Source organism: Ylistrum balloti, unplaced genomic scaffold (genome assembly GCF_031769215.1).
Source record: "Ylistrum balloti isolate Yb309-2 unplaced genomic scaffold, AGI_CSIRO_Ybal_v1 Utg370488, whole genome shotgun sequence".
Taxonomy (NCBI): domain Eukaryota; kingdom Metazoa; phylum Mollusca; class Bivalvia; order Pectinida; family Pectinidae; genus Ylistrum; species Ylistrum balloti.
Window position 1 is genome coordinate 934,328 of NW_026782318.1, and position 11,503 is coordinate 945,830.

At 34.2% G+C, this 11,503-nt stretch overlaps 1 protein-coding gene across 1 annotated transcript in view; it reads right to left on the reverse strand.

The window, feature by feature from the left end:
* Positions 1 to 7,327, reverse strand: part of LOC132555430 (cardioacceleratory peptide receptor-like) — a 39,144-nt gene extending 31,817 nt beyond the window's left edge. Inside the window, exon 1 of the mRNA XM_060219778.1 lies at positions 7,217 to 7,327. Within this exon, the coding sequence (XP_060075761.1) occupies positions 7,217 to 7,327 (111 nt within the window). The remainder of the gene's footprint in view (positions 1 to 7,216) is intronic.
* Positions 7,328 to 11,503: the final 4,176 nt, after the last annotated feature.

The following is an 11,503-nucleotide window of genomic DNA, read 5'->3' on the forward strand; positions in this document are numbered from 1 at the left end:
AAACCTTCTTCAGTGGATAGCGATGTCAAATCCTTTATCTGGATTACAACCATACAAGTTCTCAATATAGCAACATCAGAATAAATGAGATCGTGGTCTTATGAAAACACGTTGCTGAGAATCATCGCAACAGGAAGATAAGGAGTAAACAGAAACCGAACAACTCGTACAGCACAATAACAACACAATAACAACACAATAACAACTCGTACAGCACAATAACAACACAATAACAACACAATAACAACTCGTACAGCACAATAACAACTCGTACAGCACAATAACAACACAATAACAACACAATAACAACACAATAACAACTCGTACAGCACAATAACAACACAATAACAACACAATAACAACACAATAACAACACAATAACAACACAATAACAACACAATAACAACACAATAACAACACAATAACAACACAATAACAACACAATAACAACACAATAACAACACAATAACAACACAATAACAACACAATAACAACTCGTACAGCACAATAACAACACAATAACAACACAATAACAACACAATAACAACACATTAACAACTCGTACAGCACAATAACAACACAATAATGTTTCTATATTTACATGTGATATTCACATTATATCAACATTTAACACATGGAATGTTTACTACAATACTGATACAATACAATTCCTATATTTTCTTATTTTGTACAGATTCAAGTTTTGAATTTGTTTTGAAAATCTACAATTACTATGAATAAGAAATGTAAACTACGTTATATATTTTATAAACATCATTTTGAATTCGACATTTCAATTTTCGTCTGTTATATTGTCCATCACCTTCAGTCTATACAAAACTTGCACAAAATAACAATTGCCCATTTTAAGCTAAATGCTATTGATATTTATGAATTTCAATATTTGCATCTTAAATGTCTGCACGATTACAATAGAAACAATATAAATAAACAGACCTTACAAATACATGAATATGAGAATAGAGAATCACTAGACAAGTTTAAAACCTCGACAAAACAAAACATTAACAAAAGATATGTTAACACGGAGACTTTTGAAAAAGTAAGGAAAGTAAGACGAGACGTTCCGAAGGCGTCATCGACCACATTCGCCATTTAAATTTGGGTCAATCCAAGCAAATAATGTCACGTTCCCAAATGGAAAACCGTAAACAAAAGCGGAACTAACAGGTACACAATAATGCACAAGGTGAATAAGACCTATTCCTTAAGAAAAAGAAATGAGTTGTTATTATATAAAACATCGTTCTTTTTTAACTTTCTGTGTAATAGATATATATAAGTGTTGTATCATGTGATATAAGCTATTTATAGCTGATAGATATTATTTATCTATGTTGTATCTAATTCTTAATCTTTATTTTTATTCACTTGTGTGTCGATTCTTGATTTTTGCAGGGACCCATTTTCATATCAATAAATGCGACGTGGCAATCTCGTACAAAAAAACCCCAGGAAACAATTTTATCCTATAGATATGTGTTTACGTACGTTTTACGATAATAGAAGTCGCAACAGCATTGATGTAACAGATGTGATTGTTTAGTCTTTGTTCTTTGAACTGAAGTTAATTAGCTATATAGCATGTCTCTCGTACATGTGACACATTAACGATATTATCATTCTACAAAGTCACTATACCCTAGTCAGTTTTAATTCAAATAGCTTTTACTTTCAAAATGGCTACGTAGCGTTGTCTTTAATCGAAACTATGATATAAATTACTTATGAAATGAAATGTAATACCGGAACTTCGCTACATTTTGACGATGAAGTATAGGTTTATATCAAATCTATAAAAAAAGAAAATACCAACATGTCACCATAATCATAATACAAACTCAAATTCAACAAGACTCGGACAAAATGTGAACGAAAAAAATCTAAACGATTACCACAGAAAACGTACAAGGAGAATATGGCCAGGTGTTCCAGAAGAGTTAGCGTTTTCTGATTCATCGACGTCACCCGCCATGCAAACCTTGGTCAAGCCAAGTAATGTCAGGTTCTCAAATGAGAACAAAGTATTCAACAAAGAAATCAAACACGTCCAGCTTCACTTCACAAAAGAATGGCTATTTTTCAATGAGATCGCTATGACGACCGTAAAACTTCCCAATAATTATTATCAACCTACATCTTTTGAAACCCTGTGTCACGAGTTTGTCCGTCAATAGATAGTGGGAACATATCGTATCAACTGTTGTTGGTTGTTCGTAAAACATGTATAGTGAATGCGCGAATTAATCATTGCGTTTATTTGGCAAAATGTGATTATGCGTTGAAAATTAGGTCCGAATTCATTTATGTAAAAAATATCTATATAAAAAGTTAAGAATTCAAAGCCAAACGAATTTAGGAAAGTTCCATGCCTTTCCACAGTTGCATCACGAAGCGGAGTCAGAAGGCTGTTAATGTACTTTTATTTTAAGCATGACTCTCGACGCACAACATGGCCGACCAAGCACATGGACTTCAAAGAGCCCGGGAGATAACTCTAATTACTCTAACCTATCATTAAAGGGGAACAACTCATGATGTTACATTTACCAAACATGGTCTGCTGCGTAGACGATATGTGAACGGTATAGAGTTTCGCATGGGAACCTTCGGTGCCATAAAATACAGATAAACTATCAATCGCCTTGTCACTATGTGATCACAGAACAAAAAAGATCGCACTTTCATTTTAGACAAATAGATCTGTGGCGAATCCTAACAGATGACCAATAGAGAGGGAGTGGTATTGATACAAAGTAGTGATCATCGAGTGAAAACGTCCAGTATCAATCACTTAATCCTAAACAAACCCATTTATCTCCATATTAAGGCAGCAGTCTCTATACACAAATACACTTAGATGATTTCAATCTAAATGAATTTCTGTGTAGTGTGTCGTTATCAGGTCATCGTCATAAATAAGAACGGACCAATCCTCGTTTGAAATAACTGAGTAGGCAGATTTGTGTGAGAAATATGGTGATTAAATAACGCCCTCATCATTTCTAACATTCTCCATAGAAAATAAATACGTCCATTATTTAAGTATATTGATTCTTATGTGCTGCCACCATTGTTTGGTTTATTGCTGGGGTACGTTATAGTAACAACCAGGGTCATTTAAGGTCATTTAAGGACGAAGCAGGTTTGAGTGTTAGGGGAAAGCCGCAGAAAAAAACACTGACCTGTGTCCAGTAACTGGCGTCAGCCCTATCAAAGCCTCAAACACGCGAGACGGAGTTGGAGGTTTAGTGACAAAGTGGATCGGACGTTCCATCATTGTAAACAATATATACAAAATTCAGTTAAGTCTCATTATAGAGATATGGTTATTATTCTTAATTTACCATAGTGTCATCGTATTTGTGTTTGAACTATGACACAGTTTACGTATCGGTACATTTTACACAACAAGTGGTTTTACGCTCAATAAGGCAAGTTGAAAAATAGTTCTTGACGTTGTTTAAAAATTATTTGATATATTGAAATTACGAATTTTATTTAAATATGGGGCTGCTGCACCTTCCCGTCTAGAGTTTGACTTTTCTATCGATCACTTTGGATTTTTCTCAGTCGCCTCCTAACCTTCAACATTTAAACCTTTATCATCACTGACGGGTCCTAGAATGACGTAACAGCTGTATAATGTAGCATCACTGATGGGTCCTAGATGGACGTAACAGCTGATGCACTTTAATTCATTGTTTTTTCTACTGTGTCTACGTCTTAATTTGTATTAAAAGTTGCTAATCACTTGTTAGTCTTTTACAAAATTTTAAACAATAGAGTATATAAGATCTGTTTATCCACCATTAAAATATGTTTCTATTCATCGCCTTTTGCTCTGGGTCGTGCAAAAAAGACGCGAAAGTGATTAGAAAATGTAGAATTAGATATACCTTGTAGTAAAATCGACAATTTATTATACAGCTGTTTCCTCTTTTCAGTATTCGCCTGCTGTGCTAAGGACCTAATGTGTTGAACCCTTAGAGGCGGAGATGCCTGACAATAATGGTAGAGTCAAACCTGTCTATAAAGACCATCCTAGGTGGCCTTTATAGAGAGGTTTAATTACTATGAATTGTGTTTCAAAGAGAGTCAGAGGCTGTTATAGACAGTTTTGTCTATAGTGATGGTCTTTCAGATACCATCAGAGAGAGCATTTGTTTATCGATCTTAGCTAGTATGTGTTGTCATACTTTCGGACGTACCTTTGTTATAGATATAAAACATACGTACCAGGAAAGTATGGATTGTTATCTATTGTAATTAAATTCGGAGGTCAAAATTTCCACTAATTGTATAAAATATTTAAGTAGTTCGTTTGAGTTTCATGATTTTTTTACAATAACATGTAATGTCTTTCGGGTATTTTTATTCTCAGAAGAAAAAAATTTTTTTCAACATTTTTGGTGCCGTAACACAAACAGTGGAGTGTGCCAAAACATAAAGCTGGTTTGAGAAAGTATAAACCATTTTTATCTCGTTAAGGACTCCTATATTATACACATTGTATAGCACAACAAACGAACGTGGCTTGTTTCGGATGTTACATTCGTAGCCATAAGAAACACGTGTCAGAAATAATATGATATACAGACTTCCATAACGTCATTTGAAATGGAATACGTGTTTACAGTTGATGCATAAGCAAATAACGAATGCAAAAATAGCTAACTGGTTAACTAATGGAATCTTCATGAAAGAGCAATGTTTATCTTCAAAATTATTATTCTGCTGGTGTCAAATTAAACTGGAAGTTCAAATTACATGATCAGTCATTTGCTTTTTCCCCGTGGTAAATTCCTATGAAACTTCTAGTAGAATAATGATATGTTTTATTTACATTATTTGAGCGTGCGTATGTGGGTGGTGGTGTGGGTGGGTATGTGGTGGTGTGTTTGCGCGTGTTATTTTACTTTATTTTATTATTTTTGTTTTGTTTTGTTTTTGTTTTTGTTTTTTTTTTGTTTTTTTGTTTTGTTTTTTTTTTTTTTGTTGTTTTTTTTTTTTGTTTTTTTTATGGGATATTTGTTTATTTATTGATTTTTTAGAAATCGTTGTTGGGACATTTTTATCCATTGTAGAATATGAGTATCTCTTTCCTATCACAATAGTAAATTTGTTGAGTTTGCCGTAATGACTGGTACTTCCCCTGGTGTGATAGATGCTGCCAAAGTGAATGTGATATCTGTAAACCTGGTTAACGCTATCAATTTTTAATCCTGTATGTCTTCGACTAACATTTATGACTGGGTGTAGTATTTTTACTTGTATCTATCCAGTTCCTAGTCATGATATAGTTGTCGACGATTGATTGTGGTATTTATATCTGTGTAATTAAAACTGTAAGACTGAACCGATATGTAAATAATGTTGTTATTCTGTCTCAGAAAGAATCAAACAAAGACAATGTGAAAAGAAAGCAGAAGTTTACAGGGGAATTCGTTAAAATCAAATATTTACCAAAACCAGGTTGTAAGGAACGAAATTAATTCCTTAACCGAAATATTTGCTTCAAATTGTTAGAAATTCTGTCAAATATGTTATGCATGTCATATCAAACATTAATCTAAAATATCAAAGAATATATGTCTTTGACATAATCAATTCATGACCATGGCAAAAACCATCCAACAAAGTAAAATAAATCAAAAACCCTGATTTTTAAAGAGGCAACAGGCAAGATTGACTTTAGACGGAGAAAACTGTATTTGAATTGTTTGTAACTTTGGAAAAAGATGCTTTAGACGGCTGTGCATGAAACAATACACTTTGTAACGACCGTGTTATCTGATTAATAAAAGATTCTAAACAGTCTTCGGTAATAAAAAATGATATTTAACGAGTGTGGCTGATATTTTGGTATCTTTTACGAGAGAGCCAAACATTATTACTTTGGTTTATTTTAGTATCAGTGTTTTGATTAGTCAATAATCAATGTTGTAAAACGTTATTTTTTCGCCAATGAATACAGGATTTCACAAAATGTAGTTTGATGAAAAAAAATTACGTTTTACAGTCGTCATGTTATTCTCATTGAAACATATTCTATTTCTTTGAAAGATTTGAAGCTGGACGTGTATGATGCTCGTTAGTTTGTCTGTTGGCTCAGTTGTACGATATAAAGCTGAGCGTGTTTGATGCTCGTTAGTTTGCCTGATGGTACCGTTGTACGATATAAAACTGGGCGTGTTTGATGCTCGTGAGTTTGCCTGATGGTACCGTTGTACGATATAAAACTGGGCGTGTTTGATGCTCGTGAGTTTGCCTAATGGTACCGTTGTTATATATCTTGTTCTCATGTGAGATCATGACTTACTAGGATTGACTAAAAATTACATGTCGGGTATCGTCAATGTAGCAGGAAGCAGAAGACGCTTGTTTTTCCGGAACACCTGATCTTATTCTCATTGTACCTATTTCTTGAGTATCCCTGTGAATATTTCTTTTCTTAATATTTTTGCCCAAGTTTTACTGAATCTGAGTATCAATTATGATTATCTTGACATGTTGGTATTTTCTTGTTTTTCGTTGCATTGATTTTTTATCGATGGAATATATCTCTGTAATTCAGTATCGAAAATGTGGTGAAGGTCAGATAGTCCATGTTGTTTATCCGTAGCACCAATAAATTAATTCATTTCAAAAGTAATTCATGTAACAATATGAGTGAGAATTCTACTAGTGAGGAGTGCTGGTACACATACCATATATACAAAACAACTGACCAGAAAAAACAGTAGCAGGATAGGCGAAAGAAAAACGAAGCGCTGAAATATTATCAGTTTGAACATGAAATGCATGAAACAAAGAAAATATGATTATATACGTTAATGGGGACCCTTACCACAACAAAGTAAGACTAAGGCTTGTTTTTCAAGGGCGGTGTCAATATCATTTAATTTTAATTTTTAATCTTAAAGAATAACTGTGACATGATGGATTAGTTCCACAAAGAATCTGCCAACAATAGGAGAAGAAATTACACCCAGGAACACAACATCCACATATCATACATGTTGAGGTATATTTCTTTTCAATGACAGAGGCTTCACATTTAGGACTCTGAGCAGCCATTAATCGGATTAGGGTATATCGCCGATACAAAAACTTCTGGATACTAATAAATCGGAATTGACAATTGCGAAAAGCAATGGATATTTTCTATGAAATATTGATAAATGTTGCTTACCTTATGGTCAGTGTAAGTTTCCCGACCTTTTGAATAATCTTCTGTCAGGTTTGTGATTAAATCCATTGTCATATCCAGGGTCTGGTTAGTCAGGTTCAACGTCGATTTCATTTCTAATGAATGGCGTATTTTAATTCAGATAAAGATTTAATCCGTTCACAATGTACCACTAGATAACGTCAATGATTGGATGGCCTAACACAGTAATTATAATGCACTCAAAGTCTGCGTATATATGTTTATATTTTCTAATCACAGTTTCATTGAGTTACTACTTTTATCATTCTGTTTCCCCTGAACCTCATTTCTTACTCAGTGAAAAACGAACCACTTAAGCTCCGTAATTGTATTTCGCTAGAGAATTTTTAAACAAGGTCAATATCATAAGATTTGGGTGTGTATACAACGCATGTTAGTCCGTATGAGTTTTTAAACTGTAACACACAGATAATATCACAATCAAAGTTATAACGTAACGTTCACTACCCAGAAATATCCTTGGGTTACGTAATAAAATGTTCCAATGCTGTAAAAGGTGATATTTGTTTAACGATAAAAAAGAAACGTTAAACACAACATCCCTACCTGGTCCTTGGAATTTAAAAGGATATTTGTACAATAAGCATAGAATGTTTGCAGAGATACGATTACAACTCTACAGCATATCCATCAAATTTGACAAATGTATTTCTCTTCTAAATCTCCTCGCGGCGTAACGGTATCACATAATACAAGAAACGGGGACCTCCGACGTTCTTTACATCACAAGACGGCGTCAACAACAACTATTTTGATACACGTGTTCGTGGCTCCAATGCTTGCTTTTTGTCGCACGAATGATCAAAAGTTTCGAACGTCCAACAAATGGAAAATCCTTTAACATAGGAAACACGGCAAATGTTGACAAAAACTGGAAAGTAGGATTTACTTAATATGACGTTTTACAAACATTACTCGCAATCTCCATTGGGTAAATACATTATCAAATCTACGTTGATCAAGAATGAAATCACTACCACCACACAAGAAAACCATTGACAAGGCTTCGTCTCAGTAAGTCCACTACTAACAGGATGGAGTGACGACTGAACAGTAAAATACAACCATCCATGCTGAGGTCTTATATGATAGAGCGTGATCTGTCTCCAACAGGTGAGGACCGCAACATTCTCAGTATTGATTACCCTCGGATTAATGCGCATAAAACTACGATGATAGATATATCAATGATATGAATATCATCTCGCTGTTAAAGTGCTCCCGAGCTTACTGATATTGTCATATCAATTCGTTTGTCTCGACAATAGAATCCGTCAGCATGTTTGGCCAATAGCAGGTTGTCAAAGAATTGTTTTAGCTGATGTTGCAGTATAATACAAATATATAGAGATGGTAAAGGTTTTTTATAAAAAAATTGTACTATTAACAGCAAGTTTCAGCCTCATCTTCAGGCTATCTAAGACTGGTATATGTATAATGCTTGCTGCCGATGAAGCAGAAAATCTTACCTTTTTAAAAACATAACTGTTTATTATAATTGGTTCTCTGTAATGTAAACCCAAAGACTCGATATACATTTACCTTCGTCGCGTCAGTTTGGAGTACAAACTAAATGTTTCTACATCATTGTTGTGGCATTTATGATCGTTATAAATGACAAAACTTGGCAGGCAGACAAAGATCATAATATGGCAATTGCTTGTCTTATCAAAATAACACTGTTTTTTATTACCGACTGTATATTCCTTCAAATGGGAAAATTAATGTAACATGTGTCATCAAGGTTATGCGTTCATCGTAATAATTTGTGGTACTTTAAGTCGTGTTTTTTAGTTTTAAGTACAATAATCACCGCGTTTGACTGATGAACCCAAGGACGTTTGAGTTTTAGGATCCAATTCACTATTAAACCTTCAGTGTTAATCACAAATCAACAATAAAACAACAATATATTGATCGAACAAAAGATGTTTTTCTCGACGGTTATATCTTCAATAAGTGTGCCCCTGGGTAATGCTTCTTCACGAGGTCACTTTCCATCCTGATGCACCGGAAGGGTGACCGTGCGTTTGTATTTTATTTTCGGCGGTTTATACAAAATGAAAATATTACTTAAGTTGCTGCTGGTGCTATTATTTCTTTATCTTCATTCCTACCTATCGTCGTCTCATAGATATTCTGTACACTGCTTTCTATATTCCTGTTGACAATACATAACCGATTACTCTAGAGTGGGTGAGACTGCATTCCTAGAAAAAAAAAAAGCCAACCCACTCTTTGTTGGATTTTATGCAAAGACCATCATTAATTTAAGAATACTTGCTATTTTCGCATCTCCATAATGAATGTGGATCTTTTTATTTACATGTACATTCATTCAATTGTGTTGACGCGTGAAGTATCAATTAAGCACGGACACCTCCAACATACATTTATCAAAACATGTACGATCTTGGTATTAATGCAGTTTACGGCGGTGGTAACTCAGTTCTGAGGACAACCATTACTTCTTCCCTGTTTCTTTTATAATTCAATAATATATAGTCCTGTAAAGGATGTTTGTTTGATGAGTTTTATTATTTCATTATCTCCTCTGGGCAGTGACGGATCTGTTTGGTTATGTATAAACCCAGTGGCACAGTATTTCCGCTGCTGTCTGTCTGGTCAGGCTTATAGGATTACTTAGCGATCTATTAGGAAATGTTTTTTTACATTTAGTTTGTCCTGTTTCATAAACTCCAACAAATCCCTGAGCATATATAGGACCAGATACTACTCTCAAAATATATACCTTGTCATTAAAACGAAAATAAAAAAATGTTCTAATTGCACTTACAATTTAAAAAAAATAAACATTTATTACGAGCAGTTCAACTATAAAGATATATAGAAATTGATCTGCCTGTTTGTATTGCTAGATATAAAATCTGTTAACATTACCACCGATATAGATAGTTTTCCTCTATATACAAAACAAGAACAAATAGGCCCTATGGGCCTGTATCGTTTACATGGCTAATGCAGCTATTCAGTCATTTAACAAGGAATTTCAAATATGACAAATGATTTCTAAAATAATTTCCCTAGTTGACCTCGGCCTTGTGGACAAACATGAAAATTGCTTAAGACCAATATCCTTGGACGGAAGAAGGATTTTTAAGAACTTAAATTTCCCGTTTAGAGCACGATGTCTGATATCAGTCTCATTTCAACCAGGTATGCTTCAGACCAAGGCGGAACAGAATAAAGGCATTCTCATGAAAAGCTTGTTAGAGAATTTTCTCTGTTTTTACCTCTTAACGGCCAAGTATTCCATTATAAGAAGATTGTTGGAGAATTCTCTCTGTTTTTGCCTCTTAACGGCCAAGTATCCCATTATAAAGAGATAAGATAAACATCGATAATGATATTTCAATATTTATCATTATTTGTAGCAATCAAATACAACGAGATATTGTTTGCTTTTCAATTACTTTCCAAAACCCCACCTTTCAAAAAATCATCACAAGAACAGAACATATTTTGGAGAAACTATGACATTTCGATATCCTTAAATCATTGAATGAATCATGTTCATAACGTTTGCTGATTGTCCTGTTGAATTTGTAATATCATTTTCTGATTTTTCGAACAATGTAAACGCTATTTTTATGTTCTATCCTATGTCTCTAGGAAACCATGTGACATGTACACTATTATTTCCTGCTAAGTCAACTGGAAGTGCCCTCAGACGAAAAACGACAGGGACCGATGTCTGTAACGACGCCTAAAGCTTGATACAGATTTCTTTTTCTGCTGATCCATTTTTACATGGTGGTCAATTTCCGGTTGTCAGCGAAGACAGTTTGAGATTGAATGTCCTGAGATATATTACGGTTGATTCTAGATTGTACCCTGATTTATGGATAAGATGATGGTTGTTAATTAAGAACCGGTCCATTCATTAAGGTTATTATCGAAACCGTGGGCAGTTGATTCCCATTCGACAGTGGAGGCATTTCTTCAATGTAACCCAGATGACCAATGGCGAGTGTTATTACTAACACAGAATGTCCCCCCCGCATTTTTTTTTTTTTTTTTTAGAAAACTTAGAAGTTCTATTTTGTTAGCAAGAATATTGTCTCCTGTTTATCATATCTTGTTTACAATGTACGTGTAATACCCCCCCCCCCCCTCTCTCTCTCTCTCTCTCTCTCTCTCTCTCTCTCTCTCTCTCTCTCTCTCTCTCTCTCTCTCTCTCTCTCTCTCTCTCTCTCTCTAATCTTGTTAATATTTGTTTCATTGTTG